The following is a 21,464-nucleotide window of genomic DNA, read 5'->3' as shown; positions in this document are numbered from 1 at the left end:
TTTCAGAGTTCAAGGGAGGGAAGAACTGAGAACCAGGAATTGTCAGTTTAGTCAAATAAAAGCATTTAGAAACCTAATTCCAACCTGTGGTGACAAAAGTTTGACATAGATGTTGACAAGGAAAAGTATGTTTTTCATTCCAGCACGTTTACGTATCCTCTAAGTATCTCTTTAAAGTACTAATCTTGATTTCTGTTATTGCTTATGAGAATTATACTCAGGATACAGTTAATACCCACCTTTCTGAAAACAGTCGGGTACTACCACCTTAAAAGCTGCATTTCATGTTGTTTCAGTAACCAGCTGTAAGTTTATAGAAATGATTACCCTTGCAACAGGCCAGTTCTGCTTGGTAACTTCTATAATAGAAAGGCTGTAATGCCCCTAAATACAGGGAGTGGCAGAGGATGGAAACTTAAGCTTTGAGTGTTGATGTCATTGAGTGAGCTTCTAGAAGATACACTTCATTTGTCTGCAAGTTTTTGAAGTATTGCCTTGACTAACACTTAACATCCTTCTGTATTCATGGGGAGGGTTTTTTTGCGTGTGTAGGCATTATATGGCCTTGGCAGTACCGTTTCTGTGTAGTGATAGGTCTTATATTGCTGTCTGGACTCTCTTATGTATAGTAGAGTAGGAGGTTTGATGCTTCTTGTTTTCTGTGTTTTTCAGCAGGTAATTGCTGCCATGGAAACACAGCTGTCTAACGGACCAACCTGTAATAACACAGCCCATGGTTCAACCACCATAAACAATTGCTCGTCACCAGTTGATTCTGGAAACACGGAAGACAGCAAGACCAATTTAATAGTCAACTACCTTCCACAAAACATGACACAAGAGGAACTGAAGAGCCTGTTTGGCAGCATTGGGGAGATAGAATCCTGCAAGCTTGTCAGGGACAAAATAACAGGTATGTTGGTTTTGGAGTTTTCAGAATCTTTTCATTTTTCCAGGCAGCGAACTGTCAAATGGTGTTTTACAATTCTCTTAAGTCATGGAATAAAGGCAGAAGAAACCAATGCTGATATTGCTAGTCAGAAGGACTTAAGATTAATTTTTTAGTCATATACACCAAAATTAAGAGGATGTATTTGCATTTCATCCAGGTTTGTGTAAGTGCTATAAATGCTAACAGGACATTTGAAGCTGAGCTTTTGAGCCTTTGGAAAGATGACTCAGATGTGGAAAAGCAGATTTTTATCCATGGTTTCCTTGAGTTTTAAATCAACCTCATTGGAGTTAGATTTTAGCCCTAGTTGATGCAAAGCTTCCTTTTTCAGGGATGCAGGTAATTGTACCTGAAACTTGTACCTTGGAGAAAGGGCAGATTACCTTACTTGGTAGGTAAAGCTGATTTTGCATTGCAGCACTTCAACAATTTCTTTAGAATGTGCAGTTGAATCAATATATGCTCTTTGACTTCCTTCTAATTGAATTGTCTCTGACTTCTGTGCTGTTGGATGAAGGTGGCTTTGCCTCCCCTTCGACTCTCTATGACCAGTGCTTCTTACTGATTTGTTCTTAAGATGTTAGGTAGTGGAATGGGTAAATCTGTAAAATGTCCTGCTTCAGCGTGGTAGTCTGGGATACTGAAATTGCTGCTTTTTAGTCCTTCTGGGTTGACAAAGCCTCAAACTAATCTCTGCTCTTCAGTGTGAAGAATACTGAATGTTTTAGGGAATGCCAAAGAAACTAGGCTGGGCTGATGCTACAACCTTCTGCCTTCAGGTGGGGACTGGTTGATGCAGAAAACAAGCCTATTTTCTTTATAGGCCGTGACTTCAGTGCTTTTAAGCAAAAGGTCCTTTACTTATTTCCTGACCTTTTGTTCTGGGAGTGGAAGGTTGTAACAGATACTTCGTCAGCTGCTGGGATGGCTGTTCAAAGTGTTTGTCTCTGTCTTGCAGATCTCAGTTCACATATTTAGCATTCCTTATTAAACTTGCTTAAGAATGACGTGCTTCTCCCAATTAAGAGGCTGTTGCAGGCCCAAAGAACTGAGTCTCAAGGTCTTAATGATCAATGGCCAAATTACCATGTCCTTATATTATGGTTTTGATGTTTTGTATGTTAGAAGTGCACATTGCTGGTGCATAATTTCAAAGGAGTCCTTATCTGGGAATGGAGCAAGACTTAATTGTAGACCTCTTGTTTTAAGGTGGGATATTTTCTGTATAGCATGAAGTGATGCCTAAGAAGGATCCTGAATTTACAGGAAAACTTTGTGGAAATGACATTCTCAGTAACTGAGAACTCCAGAATTGGAACTATTTGAGATAGAGCTGGCTTTATTACTTTACCAGAAAGTGGCTCCTCGGCTTTGAGCCATAATTTCAGCTGCCAGGAAAAATACTGCATCAGTCTTGTTCCAAAAGGCTTTAATATTATAAGTGAGATTAAGAAATGTGGTGTCTTGCCTTATAACTGCATTGGGAGCAATACTTCTGATTTAAGTAGCCTGGAGCAAGATTACCTTTTGTTTGTGGATGCTGAGGAGAAAACTCTATAGCTTCAGTTCTGTTCTTACTCATTTTCAGGTTTTCTACAGAGTTCTTGAAAAGCAAATTTTTTTTCCTTCTAAATTCAGAACAGGGGTTGTAACTAGGTTTCTGTGAAGAAAAAGATTTTGCATGAATTTCAGAATTTTACTGGTTTGATTCCTGTGTTAAAGCAGAAGTTTTTTTCCTCCTTAAATGAACTGCCATGAGTACTAGATACTTTTTGAGTACCTTTAAATGATGAGAAATTTAGGGACGCATAGAAGTTGTTATACATTTTTATGCTGGCAGCATCACCAAGGTCTGGTATGGCTTTTCTCTACCACTCCAGGCCTACTAGTGTGCAGACAGAGTGGAGTTTGCTGGTGGCAGCACACAGCAGCCAATCCAGTCTTGGCCTTGGTGTAGACCATCCTGCAAGCTTGTTTTCAGAGACTGTTTCACTTTCTGGGGACTGTCACTGGTGAGCAGGACCAACAATAGGGAAGAAGAAAGCACAGCCCACTGATCACTGGGGCAGAGATCAACTTGGTTACCCAAAAGGGCATCTAGTGGGACCATGTGGAGCTGTGATCTCTGCAGCTATGCCCAGTTAGCAGCCACAGTCCTGTCCTGAGAGTCAGTTACTCCTGCCATGGTTAACTGGATCACCAATGCTATGTGGTGAAATTTAGAGGAGTCAGGGCCAGTTACTTCATCTCATTAGAGCATCCTGTGAATTTGAACCAAACTTTTTCCCATCCTATTATTGAATACTCTGTGGTTACATCTGCAACACTGGAGTGCATTTAAGACTGCATTATCATAGAATCACAGAGTGTTTTGGATTGGAAGGGACCTTAATGAGCATCTGATTGCTACCCCCTGCCATGGGTAGGGGCAGCTCTCACTAGAGGTGGAAGTGCCCCAGTTACTTAAAGCTGTCTGCACACTTTAGGATTGAGTTGAGTTGAACTTGAAGCCCTTCCTGCGTCTGGAAAACCTAGCTGAGGCAAAGGAGGCACTCTGGAGTTCACTTACTAACTTCATGTGAGCAGTCTGAAGTCCTGCTTATAAAAGGCAATTCCAGTAGTTTCAGTAATGCTTTTTCCATGGAGTACAATTTGTTAGAACATCTTAGTTGTGTCAACCAATGGTTATAGTTCCTTTCAGTGTACTGCCAACATAAAGTTTGTGTCCCTTATTGATTTTTAGCTAAGGGTTTACTTGTGAAGGGGGTAGGGGAGAAAAAGCTGACCTCAGAAGGTTCCTGCTGGTCATCTCGAAGCATGGACCTCATGGGCACAACTTGCTGTTGGGGCAACACTAGCAGCTGAGGTGGAGTTTACTTTCTCTATTAAAAGAAAAACACTGAAAGTGCTATCATTAAGAATTAAAATAGCTGTTTTGTTTTTTTACTGAAGGTAAATGAAACATTGATATTAATGAAGATTTTAAAGGGTGCTGAACAAGAGTCTCTTCACTTGATAATCCCATTGGCAACATAAATGATAAGTGGGTCATGAATGTCACTTATCTTCACTTGCTAACCAGAGAAACTGTTTGGAATGAGTCATTGTGCCTAGATATTTTAGATACATTAACCCTTACGTGCTTTTGACTAATGTAGGTGTACGTAAATACAAATTACAAAACTCCCAAATGAACTAATTATAGTTGTACAATAGATGGGAGACCCTGGTCTCAACAAAGCATCATAACTGAATTCTAATCAGCCACTCTAGATAGCTGTTTAATTCAGTTTAAATGCTTCTACATATTTAAAGGCAGTAGAGACAACAGTTATCGTATAATGATAACATTTTACATAATCTAATGTTAAGCATGCATGTATAATTATAAAAAATAAGCTAAAAAGACTCTAAAATTAGTTGGGGAAGAGGGTAAAGTTAGTTGAAATTCAGTTACCTGAACTGCCCTTGTGCAAGCACCTGAAAGGACAAGCTTTCCATTAGCATGAGACAGATGGATTTAGTAGCTTTTGACAAAATACGAGACAGTAATAATTACCACTTAATAGTTACCTTAGTATGACAAACTGCATTTTGTAGGCCTACTTTTCTGAAACTTGAATATAGGTAAAAATGTGATGAATTTGGTATCCTTATAAAAGAACACGTTTGTTTGGTTTTTTTTTGACTCCCACTGCCTTTAGTGCATGTTCAGTAGTACATGTGGAAGATAAATGCATAATTTTCACATTGTGGAATAATCTCCATGTTTTTAGGTATTTGCTTCTTTGTCATTCACCCAATAGTGTTTGTGGAGTTGTTAGCTAAACTGAAACTTGTGGAATTCAGACTCTAATTTCAGAAAGCAGCTGGTGACTTAAATTTGGGGAAGTGTCTTAGTTTTCTTGGCTTAGAACAGAATTCCTGTACTGTTCTCAAAATAATCATATGCTCATAAAATTCGTAACTTATTTGATCTAAAAGAGAACCTTTTTATTAATAGGTTTGGTTTTCTTTTCTCTTTGACTGTTTGAAGTGATAATAATGCTTATATGTGTATTTCATTTGCAGTTCAGCATGCTGGCTCATTCTATCTAGAAAATGAGGCAGGATATATTTAGAGACCTAACCAAGAACAGTGTAGCACATCTGTAGACTTGTGTGGTCGTGAAGCTGTGGTACTAGACTGTGCCATTTAGTGTGAGGAGACAGGTACTCCATACCTGAAGGCTTCTTTTTGTATCACTTCCTGCTGCCAAAATTTCAACCATCTCTGACTGAAGATAAGAGTAAATCTACTTCAGGACATTCTTGTTGATCACTGTTACGTGGGTATTTCTTTCAAACTTGATCCAACTGCCTTACTGTGAAGCCTACATGTTGGTTGAAAGCCTGATCCTCTTACACATCTTCTCCCAAAATATCTGTGCTCCTGCTTGGACTGTGACTGGCAACTATCTGTCATGTGGTAGAGTTTCTTTATGGTCGACATTACAGCCTCACAGAGTACAATTCTTCAGATCTTACTATGTGACCCTTAAAAAATTTCATGGACTTTTACAGTCTGGAGTATTGTAGTCTAGTCTCCAGTACGCTGTGAGGGACAGTTGTGTAGAGGAAGGGTCATGTTTCTGTGTCCCTGTCCTGTCAGCTTTAGTCTTATGGAAACAGGTGTACCTTATTTAATTTTGCAGATTTCTTCTTATCCTCTGAAAATTATTTTTCAGATCCTATGAAGTGTTGTTTCATACCTGTTCTGCATATAATGCAGATATAAAATGCAACACACAATTGAAGAGGTGTCTTGAACTGTAGTTTAAAAAACTGCCTGGAAGTTGAGCACTTCCAGAAGATTGTACTTACGTTTGCAACTGAAGTTTGTACGGAGGGCTTCAGTTGTTAACATGGAAATTTCTCTTTCATATTCCGTTTTCATTGAAGTAGCACGGTAATAAATGCAAAGGATTCTGGGTTGGTCACAAAACTAGAAAAAAAAACATATGGAGTTGGACATGATGTCATCAAAGCGTGCTTTTGTTCACCATGGTAACATTGGTCGTAATTTAGTGTATGCCATGTATATGCATATAGTCAATGCAGTGTTAGGAGAGTGTGTTGTTGTATCTGTGCTGTCAGATACTTGGTTATGGAGCACTCTCCTGCAGTGCAGAGAAACTGAGGAAACACTTGAGACAGTGCTGAATTACAGTCTGCCCAAACAGCTGAGACCATGAGTGGGAAAAGGATTTTTCTTTCTGTAGGTTAGGTGCACTGTTTCAGCAGAGCATGGGTGAAACACTGATGGCTCTTATGCTTGCTGTGACTTTTACAGCAATCTCTTGGTAGTCAAGGGAAAGCTGTTTGTGTCCTGAGTGGAAGCAATATGAAGTGTGTTGTTTGACTGGCTGCTTGAATCTAGAATATATGAAACTTATTAACCTGTGCAGTGTTCTCTACCTGTATCATACCAGTGTAAATGTTAGTGTCTGGCAAGAGCAGAGCTGTTGGAAACCTGTGCTAGGCTGGCAGTTTCTTTCAAGTCTCTTGTCACTGTTACTTTGAGCAGTGTTAGCTTTCTCTTGAACCCTAAATATTTTACTTACCTTAATGCAAGACTAGTTCTAGAGTATTTAAACTAGCCTTTCAGGAATATGGGGAAAAAAGTATGGTCATATATTTATGCCTTAAGCTGAGACTTTTAATCTGAGACTTGTTGCTGCCTTAATGTAGGAGACAAACTTGGCAGGTCATTTTCCTTTTTCTTGATGTCCCAGAGGAAGCTAGAGGAGAAAAAAACCCCACGACATACCTGTGAAGCGGCTTAGTCTTCCAAGTTACTTTATTTGGAATGTAGAAAGTTTTAAGCAGTCCCATGACAAGGAAAGAAAAAAGAAAATTTTGAAGATGGTAGGGCAGTGAGTAGCTGGAATTTCAGGTATTTGCTTGTATAGTACAAGTGCCTAATACAGGGAGGACCACATGAATGAACAGTGCTGCAACTTTTGTCACTTGGCAAAAGAGCTTTGCTAGTCTTGTGAAACACCCCAGCAGTTACTCCAGTGTGTTTGATATTTTCAGTCCTCTAGCACTCTAATCCATCAGATGTTTTTGCAAGGTTTTGAATGCACTTGGATGGGAGAGTAGAGTAATTTGGCAGTTAAAGGAGGAACTGCCTGCTCTTTCTGGTGTGCTGAGTCTGTGAGATGCAGGGGTACTTGCTAGCTGCTGCTAAGTGGTGTGTTCCGAGATAAGGAATGAGTTTTGTCAACCTGACAGTAGGACAGGGATGTGGACAAAAAGTGTTGCCTGGCAAACTGTGTCTTGCCAGCAGAATGCCTTGTGCAGAACTTGACTAAAATCAACAATAAAACCAAGTGGCATTGGAGGCAAACTTGTCTTTATATATAGTGACTGTTTGATCTCTTCTCTGGAGCGACTTCCTTTAAGACCTTGAAGCATAGCTTTTCGGGGGGGGAGGGAGGGGGCATGAAAGAGTTGTTCTTAACATCACCTTCTTAATTTTCGAGATAGTACATGTTTTCAACTCTGCAGATGTTAAAATACAGTCTCTGATGTGGCCTGGGGACTTGGTGTGCTGTAGCAGAAAGTTAATAAATAATTTTGAATTTTGTGTGCTTGTTGGAGAAAAGTGCAGGAAGAGTGTTGGTCTACTTAGCCATCTTGGGTGGTTAAAGTACTGTCTCTTTCGGACTGCAGGAACAGTCCTGAAGGAGTTAGGTTTCAAACAAGCCTTATGTGCGGATCCAGAGCCCTGGATCTCCCTTTAATAGTCTTAAATCTATTAAGGGAGATTAGAATTAAATGTTCTGTAAGATCCCTTCCAACCCTGGCCATTCCATGATTCTGTGAAGATTCCGTGAGACTGTATGCTGTAGTTACTTTTCTCTGATCCTGCATATTGCTATTTAATGTTATTGATAAGGATTTAGCGGCATTTACTGTGCCTTTTCATAGCAAACTGCGTGATTTACTGCACTTTGCATGTCTCCTGGAAATGAGTCATATAAACAGGTGAGGATTAAGAAAATTGTTTCATCTTCTGTTATGCAAGATAGAACCTGATTGTCTTTGCACTTACACATGCTTTTCACTGTTCCGCAGGCACAACACTGTTTTGACCTGTCAGAAGTTTATAGGCTTTGTTTTTACAAGTAAAAAAAGGTAGAAATGTCCTGTTTGACTAAACCTGCTCGCTTCCAGGGATTCATTCTTACTGCCAACATCGCGGATGCAAGCTATTTGTAAAATGATTGTTCATACGTATATTAAGCTGAGTTAATGGGCTGATCTCAACGTACAGCATAAGCAGGGACTTAATGGTTTAAAAATGGAACTCTTTTTCTATGACTGAATACGGTTAGGGACCTTTCTGAATGTAGTGAATCAGAACATCTTCATTAAATCACTCTACACCAAGCACTGTGCTTTTTAATGGGGATTATTGTGATACACATTCTCTTGCACTTTTCTGCAAACAGATTCACTCTTGTCAGTGGTTACGATAACTTCCAAGAAGCCCATGAAAACCTTGGGTCTTGAAAACTGGCATTAATCCTATAGTGATGGGGAGTAGCTTGTGTGTTTTCAGCAAAGGTAGTGCTCTTTGCTTCCACACTGGGAATCACCTGGCTGCCTGTCTGGCATATTTTATCACTGCTCACCCTTTCATATGTTTTTGTAGGTATGTATTGCTGTTATATCATAGTGATTTTAGGCCAACTGTTTGAAAAAAATGTTAATTCTAGTGGAAGCTAGTGTGTGTTAGAGACTTCCAGTGATCTGAAGTTTTTACAGTGTAAGTGCCTTTCAGGGTAACTGTGCTCTGAGATTAGAGCAAAGTATTTATAATAATGAAGGCATGATTCAGTGAAGTCTACCTTGATTTGGGTACACCTGCACACCCTGAAGCCCTTTCACTCCAAAGATGTTGTGTGAAGTATAAGGACTGAATAGAAAGTAGATACTTCCTTTCAGCCTGCACAGGCTAAGTGGTAAGACTTCAAGGTGCAGATGATTTTAATGCGTTCATGGTTGGTCCATTATGTGTGGATGCAGCCAGTATATTGAGTTACAGAAGCAAGACCTTAACACATACAAGGAACTTTCTTTAGCTTCATGTATTTATTTTCTATAAAATATATGTATATCTACATCTTATTTTCTTTTATCACGGTACACTTCAACTGTCTCTTACAGTGAAAACTTACCAGATTCCCATTATGGTTTTCTATACTATTGTCTATGGAATTTTTGTCTTCCTGGAGTCTACCAAGTCAGAGTAGAAGTAGCTAGAAGGCTGTAGAATGCAACAGAAGGAAGCAGAATATGCAAACTTCTGGCTTTGGTGACCTGATGCTTTAATCCACAATAAAGAGAAAATATCTGATAGGACTTAGATCCTGCATTTCGTTTTATGCCTTTAGCAGTTTCTGTAAATGTACAGCAGTTAGCAAAGGCACAGCCATGTTAGCTTCAAGATTTCTGCACTATTGACCAGCTGTTTCAGTTACTGCATAGCTACCTTTTTCTTTCTTATTTGAGACATTTGGTAGAACTGAACAAAACAGAAAGATATTTGTAATCTGAATTCTTTCCTGTCTTTTGACTTTTTGGAGCTATTGAAGGTAAAAGTTGCTAGCTTTCTCCGGGTCTTTCTAGTACCTGTGGCTTCATGCAGGTTAAACCAAAGCCCTTTTTGAAATGCACTTGTAGCCTAATAATGCTGCACAATGGTAATGAAGTTTTGCATCTATAGCAAGATGCAGTGATTATCCCACTTCCCCCCTCCTCCCCACCCCGTTTTTAAATTAAAAAAATAAAATGCCTTACCAAAAAATTTTGCTGTGTTTGTGTAAGAATTAGCTTGTGGAGACATAATTGAGTTTCAAGTAATGAAAACAGCTTTTCTCAGCATATTCTTTTCTTATGTGTATTTACCAATTGCAAGGAGAAATGTATTTTTCTTGCTACTCAGTCTTGCAGATTAGTAGTTGTTCTTGTTTGTTAATTAGAGCTGTTAAAACTGAAAGGATAGTCCTTTCGGACATACGTGGGAGTACTGACTTTTTGAGTTGACAGTTAAGACTTATGTGAGGGAAAGAAAGGATGTTTTGAGTACAATTTATCACTTTGTTACTGTTTTTCAATCATCACTAAGGACCAGAAAAAAAATCCCACCATACAAAGCAATACTGGAAGTTAGCTTCTGAAAAATGTTCCCTAGAAGGGGGAAATATTTTTCAAACTTGGGATCATAGCATGTTTCAGGAAATCTTTCAAAGCTCTGAGATTAAGTAGCAAATAGAGTCTGAAAGAAACAAAACAACTCCCGCAAAATAGTATATGTTACTGTGAAGTCTGGGAAAAGAATTTATGTTCTGGTTTCAGCTGGGAAAGAATTCATTTTTCTCACTGGCTGTTACAGTGCTGTGTTTTGGAATCAGTATGAGAATAATGTTGATAGCATACTGATGTTTTTGCTTTTGCAGAGCAGCACTTACCCTGAGTCAAGGACTGTTCAGTCTCATGCTCTGCCAGTGAGCAGGTGTTGGGAGCACAGCTGGGATAGGGGACCTGAACCAGCCAAAGGGATATTTAACACCATAGAAACTCATGTGCAGAATATAAATTGGAGGAGCTACCTGGAGTGGGGGCCGATCACATTTAGGGGACAGGATTTGGCATCAGCCAGCAGGTGATGAGCAGTTGTGTTATCCATCACTTATTTTTCTCGGGGTTTAGCTCCTTTTTCCTTTAGTGCCATTAATATTGGTGTTATATTTTACTTTGTTTCAGTTATTAAACTGTTCTTCACTTACAAGTTTGTGGTGTTTTTTTTTTTTATTCTCCTCCCCATGTCAGGATGACTGAGTGGCTGCTTATTGTTTAGTTGCCAGCTGGGTTTAAACCACAACGAGGTTTTACGCCAGTTTTATGCTTGGATGAACAAATTACTTCAGGTTTTGAAACACCCCAGCAGTAGAACAAAGTGCTTTATGTCCACTTGCCTATATAAGGTGACTGGGTGTTACAGTAGGGCTGAATATTTAACACTGCTGGCTGTATTCCTGACAATTGACTGTAAAAGACAAAACTGTAGGTGCTTAAAACGCGTTAGTACTAAATGTGGTAAAAATTAAAGGGTAAAGCTAGCTTTATATCTGACCTTTGAAAGTCATTCTATAGATCCCTCTCCTGAAATACTTTGGTACCATATTAAAAACACTATCCTGCAATCCTCTGAAGGATCCTTGGGGTTCTGCTTCAAGAAGAACAAGGACTGGTTTGATGAAAACAATCAAGAGATCCAGGAATTGTTGAGGAAGAAGAGATCCACTCACCAAGCACACCTTGCACTGCCATCCTGTCACATAAGAAAAGCAGCCTTTCGTCTTGCATGCAGCAAACTCCAGCATAAACTCCCTGAAGTGGTGGATCAATCTAGCTGAAAAAAACACAATTATGCACAGACATGGGTGATCACAGAGGATTCTATGAGGCCCTGAAAACAGCATACGGTCCTACATACCAAGTCCAAAGCCCTCTACTCAGTGCTGATGGTCAAACGCTTCTGACAGATAAAACCTCCATTCTGAATCGATGGTCTGAACACTTTCAGACTCTCTTCAGTACCAACCGTGTAGTCCAAGACTCAGCAATTCAGTCCATCGCACAGAAACTGCTGAAGAATGAATCAGATATTGCCCCCACTTTGGGAGAAACTCTTAAGGCCATACAGCAGGTGAAAACTGGCAAGGCAGCTGGGGTTGATGGAATTCCACCTGAAGTCTGGAAACATGGGGGCCAAGCACTCCATGCTAAATTTCATGAGTTTGTGGTGTGCTGTTGGGAACTAGGCGAACTCCCATCAGACCTTTGTGACGCAGTCAGCATCACTTTGTATAAGAAGAAAGGAGTTAAATCAGACTGTTCAAATTACCGTGGTATTACTCTGCTCTCCATTGCTGGCAAAATCCTGGCAAGAATACTCTTGAACAGACTAATACCCGCTATAGTAGAAGGAATTCTACCTGAAAGCCAGTGTGGTTTCAGAGCCAACAGGAGTACCACAGACATGGTATTTGTTCTCAGACGACTGCAAGAGAAGTGTAGGGAACAGAACAAAGGTCTCTATGTAACCTTTGTTGATCTCACCAAGGCTTTCGATACTGTGAGCAGAAAAGGTCTGTGGCAGATTTTGGAACGTTTAGGTTGTCCCCCCAAGTTCCTTAAAATGATCATCTCACTCCATGAGGATCAGCACGGCCAAGTCAGATATGGCAATGCACTTTCTGAGCCCTTTCTAATAACTAATGGTGTGAAACAAGGCTGTGTTCTTGCACCAACCCTATTCACAGTCTTTTTCAGCAGGATGCTCCAAAGGGCCACGGCAGACCTCGATGATGAGGACGGTATCTACATTCGATACTGATGTAAGCCTTTTCAACCTAAGGCAACTGGAGGCCCACACCAAGACCTTAAACCATCTTGTCCAGGAGCTGCTTTATGCTGATGACGCCGCCCTTGTTGCCCACACAGAAGCAGCTCTGCAGCGTTTAACATCCTGCTTTGCAGACGCTGCTGAGCTCTTTGGGCTGGAAGTCAGCTTAAAGAAGACAGAAGTTCTCTATCAACCTGCACCTCAGGAAGTCTTCCTTCATCCCCATATCACCACTGGCGAATCAGAGCTCAAATCAGTCCAGCAGTTTAATTATCTAGGCAGCTTCATCTCCTTGGATGGTAAGATTGACAAGAGATAGACAACAGGTTAGCAAAGGCATATAGTGCCTTCGGAAAGCTTCTTAAGAGTTTGGCGAAATAAGCACTTGAAGAAAAGTACAAAGATCAGTGTTTACAGAGCCGTGGTGCTGTCCACTCTTTTATATGGATCTGAATCATGGGTCATCTACCGCCACCACCTGCGTCTCCTAGAGCGCTTCCATCAATGCTGTCTCTGTACAATCCTAGACATCTACTGGTCAGATTATGTGACCAATACATCTGTTCTAGAACAAGCAGCAGTCGCAAGTATTGAGGCCATGTTGCTGAGAACACAGCTGTGCTGGGCAGGGCACGTCTCAAGGATGAAGGACCACCACCTTCCTAAGATCCTGCTCTATGGTGAACTTGCCACTGGCTGCCACAAGAGAGGAGCCCCAAAGAGCAGATCCAAGGACTCCCTGAAACAACATCTCAGCCTTGGCCATATCGATCTTTATCAGTTGTCTACTCTGGCCTCTGACTGGGAGGTGGAGACACACCATCTATAACGCTGCTGTCTCCTTTGAGAACACATGCAGGATCACTCTTGAGGAGAAAAGACAATGCAGAAAGAATTGTGTCTTGCAGAATATTTCACCTAAGGAGTCTTTCTGCTGTGCCTTTTGCAACCAGACTTGTCTATCTCATATTGGCCTTTTTAGCCACCAGCACACTTGTAACAAATGTGGGTAGAGCCCTTCCCAAATCTTCATTCGCAAAGCCTGACCATGAAAAAAAAATGAAAAAACCTAGCTTTAAAAAAAAGTACTTGATTTGGCAATTTTCATGGTATTTTTTCACCTTGTAGTGGTAAGGAGCTTCTACTTGTAATATGACAAGTTAGTTTTTAAGAAAGCATGCATGTCCAGGTCAATTATTATTACAAGAGGCAGTAACGAGCAAGATTGTCAGTGTTCAGCCTCCTGTAGTGTCCATAAGCAAATGGTGTTTCTTCTGCTTGTGCAACAGCATGCCCCTTTTCATGCAACTGTTACTTACCACTCTGCTTTTTCGAGTTGAGAATTTCCTATTTGGACATGGTGTATTTCTGTTTGTAACCTTCAGTTAATGTCTCTCCTGGCTTACTGTTTTTGTGGAAAAAGTGATTACCTGATATCATTAATTATCTATTCCGTATGACCTGCAGACCTCAAAGTAATGTTTAAGAATTCCAGACAAGATGCAGGATTATCTGTGTACTTTGGTAATGTAATCGATTGCTTCCAAAAGTTAGCTTGCTCAGCCCTTGCACTGGGTATTCGATAGCTCTGACGGGAAATGGCAGCCAAGGACTCCCTCGTGTGGTGGGTGTCCCAAGCTTCCAAAGGCATCGTGCTGCATTGTCAAAAGGCGACTGCTCTGGTTCATACGACCAGAGAGTGAGCGTTGAAAAAATGCGAGTGGCTGACTGCGGGAAGAAATGCAGCAGTGTAAACTCTTCCAGTATGAAGTTGCTGGGTTTTTTTTAACACTGGTTGATTGTCTGATAATACTGCTGCATACCAGTGTAGAAGTATTGGAGGGGAAAAAAATGTACCAGCTGTGTACTCAAGCACAGATCAAGTTCTACAGTACTGGCTCTGGATTTTGTCAGGAAGGACAAGCTTCTTAGTCATGCATGTAGGAAAATTATCTTCAGCAGCAGCTATTTAGAGAGGGAAATCATGAGAACACATATTTTAGTAGCCAGCTGGATGGCAGGAGACACCAGGAGCAGGTGTAATATTGGCCAGAAATTTCTGGCATCAAACTTGATGCTTCTGCCCAAAAATCATTCAGAGAAGATCTAGAATACCAAGATGCTTTAATCAGTCATGAAACAAAACTACTATGCTAATCAGCTGCTCTCCAGTCATGGTGTTATGCAGAAAGCAATATCCATTCTTTTCAGGAGCTGTAAAATATTGCAGGACTACTGAAAATGTGACACTTAAATTCACTGTGCTTCTATGAGGGATTTTGCCTACTCTTGAAAGGACTTATTTAACAATTGTTAGGTTAAACATTATATTTGTCTGCCTTTCAAGCCTTGAGCACTTTCAGGCAAACTCAATAGTTCAGGTAACTGAACTCTCTTAGAAACAGAATGGTTTGGGTTGGAAGGGACCTTGAAGATCATCTAGTTCCAATCCCCCTTCCATAGGCAAGGAAACCTTCCACTAGACCAGGTTATTAAAAGCCCCATCCAGACTGGCCTTGAACATCCCCAGGAATGGGGCAGCCTGTTCCAGCACTTCACCACCCTCACAGTAAAGAATTTCTTCCTTTCACCTGATGTAACCCCAGCCTCTTTCAGTTTAAAGGTGTTTCCCCTTGTCCTGTCACTACATACCCTTGTAAAACGTCACTCTCCAGCCTTGTTTTAGGCTCTCTTTAGGTACTTGAAGGTGCCATAAGGTCTCCCAAGAGTCTTCTCTTCTCCAGGTGCACAAACTCATCTCTTTCAGCCTGTCCTCATAGGAGAGGTGCTGCAGAATCACCTCCCTTGCCCTGCTCTTCATGCTTCTTTTGATGCAGCTCAGGATACCATTAGCTTTCTGGGCTGCACCTGCACACTGCTGGGTCATGTCCAGCCTCACTTCCACCAGCACCCCCACATCCTTCTTGGCAGGACTTAATCCGTTCTTTGTGCAGCCTGTACTTGTTCTTGGGACTGCCCCAATCCGGGTGCAGGACCTTGCACTTGGCCTTGTTGAATTTCATGAGGTTTGTGCAGACGCACCTTCTGGGCCTGTCCAGATCCCTCTGGATGGCATCCCTTGCCTCCAGCGTGTTGCTGGTACCACAGAGCTTGGTGTTGTTGGCAGACTTGCTGAGGATGCACTCGATCCCATGGTCTGCGTTGCTGACAGAGTTAAACAGTGGTGGTCCCGTTTTTGACCCCTGAGGAGCATTGCTTGACACTTGTCATAGGCCTCTATTTGGACACTAAGCCATTGATTCTTCGAGTGTGACCATCCAGTCAATTCCTTATCCACCAAATCCGCGTCTCTCCAGCTTACAGACAAGGATGTTCTGTGGGACAGTATCAGACTTTTTTGTGCAACTGCAGATAGGCCAAGTCAGTCGCTCTTCCCTCATCCACTAGCACTTTAACCCTGTTGTAGAAGGCTGCCAGATTTGTTAGGCACGATCTGCCCTTAGGGAAGCCGTGTTGCCTTAGCATATTTTCCAGAAGGATCTGCTTCATGATCTTCTCAGGCACAAAGATGAGACTGACCAGCCTGTAGTTCTCCTACTTTATCATATCGTTATTTCCCTTTTTGAAAATGGAGCTTATGTTTGCACTTCTCCAGTCAGTGGAAACTTCATCAGACTGCCACAACTTGTCAAATATTATGGAAAGTAGCTTAGCCGCTTCTTCCACCAGTTCCCTTAGGACCCTTGGGTGTATCCTACTAAGTCCCATGGACTTGTGCACCTTGAGGTTCCTTAGATGGTCTTGAACTTGCTTTCCTACAGTGGGTGATTCTTCATTCTCCTAGTCCCTGCCTTTGCCTTCTGCCAGATGGGTAGTGTGGCTGAAGCACTTGCCAGTGAAGGCTGGGGCAAAAAAATTTCCAGTACCTCAGGCTTTCCCATATCCCTGATAACCAGGTCTTCAGTTCCAGAGAGGACCCTCATTTTCCCTAGGCTTCTTTTTGTTAACAGTATACCTGTAGAAGCCTTTCTTGTTCTCCTCTACATCCCTGGCCAGATTTAATTCTTTCCAGGTTTTAACTTTTACAGAATTGTAGAATTTGGCTGCTTGGACAATATTCTTTGTTCCTCCTAGGCAACCTGTTCTTGCTTTGACCCTCTGCAGGCTTCCTTTTGGTGTTCAAGTTTGCTCCTTGTTCATCCATACATGCCTCCTGACATTTTTGCCTGACTTCCTCTTTGTTGGAATGCATCACTCCTGAGCTTGAAGGACGTGATCCTTGAATATTGAGCAGGGTACTCTATTGTGCAGATCCCAGAAGAGGCCAAAATCTGTTCTCCTGTCTAGGGTAGTGAGCTTGCTGTGCACCTTCCACTCTGCCCAAAGGATCTTGAACTTCACTGATAACAAACTCCACCATTTCATGGTCTCTGCAGCCCAATCTGCCCTTGAGCTTGACATTCCCCACCAGCCCCTCCTTGTTGGGAGAAAAAATCCAGCATAGCACCTCTCCTTAATGGCTCTTCTGTCATTCAGAGAAGGAAGTTATCATCAGTGCATTCTGGGAACTCCTGGATTGCTCTGTGTTGTCCCTTCCTAAGGTACTGGGTTGGTTGAAGTCCCGCAGGACAACCAGGGCTTGTGAACTCAAAGTTGCTCTGATCTGTCTGTAGAGGGCCTCATCAGCTCAGTCTTTCTGACCTTATTATGCATCCTGCCCTGTAACGTTGAGTAAAGAGCACTTGAAGATGATGCCTTTGCTGTTTCTATCTGAAACAGTATTTTTTTTATTTTTCTTGGTTCTGAAGTGCCCACAGGCTTTAGGGAATATTGTTCCTGAAACTGAGTGATAGCTCATAGATGGAAAACATAACACAAACATTTTTGCAGCAATCCAGCACTCCAGTGCCTGCTATAACATAGACTGCCATTCTTTGGCCAATGCACAAGGGAGCAGCTACACAGACAGTCCTCTGTATCAATCTACTTAGAGAAGTTTTCTCTTTTCGGGTGCTGTATTCCCACTTTATTTACTATCACGTGTTTTCCTGGTTTATGGGTATAGTAGTCAAAGGGAGAGGATCTCTTCAACTTTACCATTAAAGAAGCTGTCTGATTTAAAGACTCTTGTCCTTTCTGTTCCCCCCTTTTTTGTTTTTTGACAGTGCAGCAATGGAAGAATTAAGCTGTTATGGTCTATTAAAGCTTTAATAAGCTGTGGCTGTTGTAACTACTTCCAAAGAGAAAAATGAAGGAAATTATTGTTGGCAAGTATATTTTTTTGTTGCAAGAGAAGTTATCAGGCAGGCAGATTCCCAGGGAAGTTGAGAGAACAGGCAGATGTTCAGAAAATATTTGAATTGTTGACCTGATGTGATTGGGCTAAATGGCTTGATCTGTGTAACTTTTTTTTACATAAAAGTAGAATCTTATTAGAGGAACAAAGTGTGTTTAGTGGGGGTAGATAATGAAGTCTGGAACATCTTACAGGGTTTTTTATTTTCAAACAGGGACTCAAATACATGGGAACATAGGTTCTGGAGTTCCCAGAGAAACAGATGCTTAGACACAGTAAGAATTGTTTGAAAAGAATAAACTGCTAAGACATGGTAATTGTGTATGGATTATCTAGGGAGGGTAAAGCCTTTGTCATCTTACCGTGCATCTATACCTTCAACTGTTCATTTCTGTTTACAGGTGCTGTCCTCAGTCCTGTTGAGGCATAAATTGCTACCTTGGATGGGTGATCACCGCTAGCAGCCCAACCCTTAAAACTGCCTTTCAGTAGACAGGTGGTAGCAAAGAGACACCACCAGGTTTTAGAACTCACTTCATTTAAATCTAGAAAAATAATTTTGCCTCATACTGTAATCAGAATACATGATCTTTAAATTGATAATGAAGTAGAGAGGGCTTTGTATGCTGAGAACAGCAGCAGACTCTGCAAAGAACAGTGATGAGCTGTGTTCACTGTGGAAGTGGACTTCAGAGGAAATGTTTAGACTACAGTAACCAGCAGAAGGAAAACACCAGACGTCTTGCTTCATGCTCATAAACAATAATGTCCTATTAATTGTGGTATCTAGAGCAATCTCTAGTCTTACATGACAGATTTCACTAGTTGATCTCCTAACACTGAAGTGGGGGATGCCTCAGGACACCTGGGCTGTTTTGTGCAACCAAGCACTTTGTACATGAATGCTTTTTCGGCAGGGGACTTCTCTAGGTAGTAAGATACATCAGTATTCAGAAAGCTCCAGGACTTAGTTTTTCTTTCTTTCATGTCACCAACTCTTTATCTTTTATGAATAATTGGGTGGTAACAGGGCAGTAGGAAAAATTACCTTGTCTCTAGATCTTATTCCTCCAAAGTTCATGAGAAGGCTTTACATAGGTCATTAACAGTGATGAAGTGAAGTCAGCTGTCTTATAATTGCTTTTGAGCATTCAGTAATTCAGTGCTTCTCCTAGATGGTGTAAATAGCTGTGCCTCATGGAAATGTACAGTTCAGTGACGCATCTTTTTTTTTATCCCACAGTCCTTCTGAGTTACCTTAAAGTAAAACTAGACTTGGCTTGGATTTTGCTAAACAATCAGTTAAGTTTCTTGATGTTTTTGTCATTTATTCATTTGAGTCTTGTCTACAGTAATCCAACCTAAGTCTTCATCATGATTTTTATTTCTAAAATTGAGTTCTTGCAACAGGAATGTGCTGTAAACTTCTGCTTAAAAATGTTGAAGGAGTTGCTGGAAGTAACCAAGGAGTCCTTTCACATAAGTTGAATTCTAGAGTGAAATTATTATTATTCAGGAAGTTGAATTATTTTTTGTCAGGAGGAGAATACTAGTTTAGAAATTCTATTGCAATGGCTATATTCTGCTTTAGGGAAATTGCTGCTACTTTTAAGAGCAAAACTTTGAAAATGGACAGGTGTCACTTCTATCACATCTAGTTTGCTTGACCTCTTTTTCTGTAGACAGCACTTCTTTGTGACTTTTTCTGGATATTGCATAGCAGGGGATTTTCTTTAGACTTTTACAGCTGTGTACATTATTTATAATAAATGTTTACAAAATAAGTTGGGCAGAATAAAAAGAATTTATTTGTGATTCTTTTCTGATAAGTATTGTGAATTACCCTGTGCATTTTTTATCATTTTTACTTTTCCTAGTTTGGGTGACTGTTGTAACAATAATTTAGTTAACTGTTGCATTTTTCTGCACCATATTGTCTAATATTTGTAGTGTTCCAAGCATAAAATCTGGTAGAAAGTCTACAGAAACAGCTGTAAACAGGTCTATGAAGTAGCTACAAGAACTGTCGAAGAGAATAAGCTCAACTGACAGTTGGAGCATGTAACTTCTGAAATATTGCTCACCTGCACATGAGCACCCTTGAAGGTGGTGAATGTGTTCTTCTTAACAGCACAAGTACAAATTCACAAAAAAAATAAGAAACTCTTGTCACTCCTTTGTTTAGGATAAGCTAAGTTTAATACTGCTTGTAGATGTGTTATGGAATGAAGAGCTGATGTGCTCAAGTAGTCTCTTGTCTGTGTTAAGGTTGAGTAGGCTGTAATTTTGAAGATCAGCAAAAGGCTAAACTGACTATTCAGAATACCTAAATATGTAATAGCACTTGGAAGCACACTTGGAAACAAGTGTGTGTTGTGCGGGGGACTTCTGTCTTGGTGAGTGGAGTTTGGTGCAGAAGAGGCACAGATGAAAGAGTCCAGAGCTATTTTCTGTTATTGTTCGACTTAATTGTAGAATGTCTCCAGAACAATGGTCATTATTAAATCCTTTATAACAGCAGGGTATGCTCGTTGTCTGCAGTGGTCTGGGTGTCTTTAATGTGAAAAGTAGATCACCTCGACAGAGGGGTAGTAGAAATAACTTCTGCACATCTTTCTTTTCAGTCTGGAATTAATGAGTTGGAACATCTTATCTGAAATAGCTTTCTCTTTTAGAATTTAACGTATTTTAAGGTTGTGGTTTAAATGGGTTTCTTAGGAGATTAATAACAACGCCTAAAATCAACGTTTCTATATTAGGATAAGACTGAAATAAGTCATGCACAAAAAGACATTCCCTCTTTTTTGGAGACACTGTTGGGAAGAGTTTCTGCAGACGGTGGGAGTGATGGAGGTGACAGGTATAGAAATTGCTCTACTGTCATCAAACTAATAAGGAAAAAGCCATTTCCAAGACAAGAAACATGGATATATCTAGGTAGAGGTGTAAATGAATACAGAAATGCTTCTGTATATTTCCGTGTGGTTTGTTACAGGAGCCTGAAATTGTTGAGGTTGAAGGCACTTCTGAAGATCATGTAGTCTAACTTCCTGCTCAGAACAGGGTTCTCTAGAACAAGTTGCTCACTACTTTATCCACTTTGGGTTTGGATTCTTTGTTGATGCATATATTAACCTATCTTCTGATTTCATCTGAGGAGGAGATAGAAAAGAATGGAGGCAACTTTGGGGGGTGGGGTGGTGATGGTGTCTGTGTTTCTTTGGTGCCATGGTAAGCATAATTGGTACAAAACTGTGGATGCCAGAGGTGATGGGCTTGTTAGTAAGCCCTCTCTTGTCATAATGAATCAAGTACCAACTTCCCATCATGTTTTTGCATTACATACTGTTTAATACATACTGTATAGATACCATACAAGAACTTGATACAGCATAAGTTCTTTTTTAGATATAAATTGCCATTTTGCTTTGTATAATACTGTTTATCCTTTTATGTTGTTCTGTATCCAGAATAATCTTTCTAATTAGCATTTTGTGAATTAGATATGTTGGATGCTTCCCTATAGCTATTTTTTTTTTAAATGGTCAAGAGTATGGGAGTGTCTCTGAAAAGGTTTGTGCTAATAAAAGGGTAATATTCTTACTAAGTGGTATACTATCACTATGTTAAAATTTTATACCTAATTGCATTCTTATGCACTAAAAGTACTTTTAAAGGAGAATGCTCGTTAGGGATGGCATACTATAGGTTTTGAAGTTGTTGAGAGGACTCTTATGCTGAACTCAAGTGTTTAATAAGTGCTTAGACAGAATGCATGGTTAGAAATGGTCTGT

The 21,464-nt window shown here is 40.5% G+C and overlaps 1 protein-coding gene across 7 annotated transcripts in view; it reads left to right on the top strand.

Annotated features, from left to right (window-relative positions):
• Positions 1–21,464, top strand: part of ELAVL2 (ELAV like RNA binding protein 2) — a 109,942-nt gene that overhangs the window by 68,648 nt on the left and 19,830 nt on the right. For 5 of the 7 annotated variants that reach the window (XM_018086094.1, XM_018086092.1, XM_018086096.1 and 2 more), the window contains one exon: positions 673–913. In XM_018086094.1, the coding sequence (XP_017941583.1) occupies positions 673–913 (241 nt within the window). The remainder of the gene's footprint in view (positions 1–672; positions 914–21,464) is intronic. The other 2 variants (XM_025896450.1, XM_018086093.2) reach the window with 1 other exon arrangement.

Source organism: Manacus vitellinus, unplaced genomic scaffold (genome assembly GCF_001715985.3).
Source record: "Manacus vitellinus isolate BGI_N305 unplaced genomic scaffold, ASM171598v3 scaffold_9_pilon, whole genome shotgun sequence".
In the NCBI taxonomy this organism is placed as follows: domain Eukaryota; kingdom Metazoa; phylum Chordata; class Aves; order Passeriformes; family Pipridae; genus Manacus; species Manacus vitellinus.
This window is presented reverse-complemented; position numbering and strand designations above follow the sequence as displayed.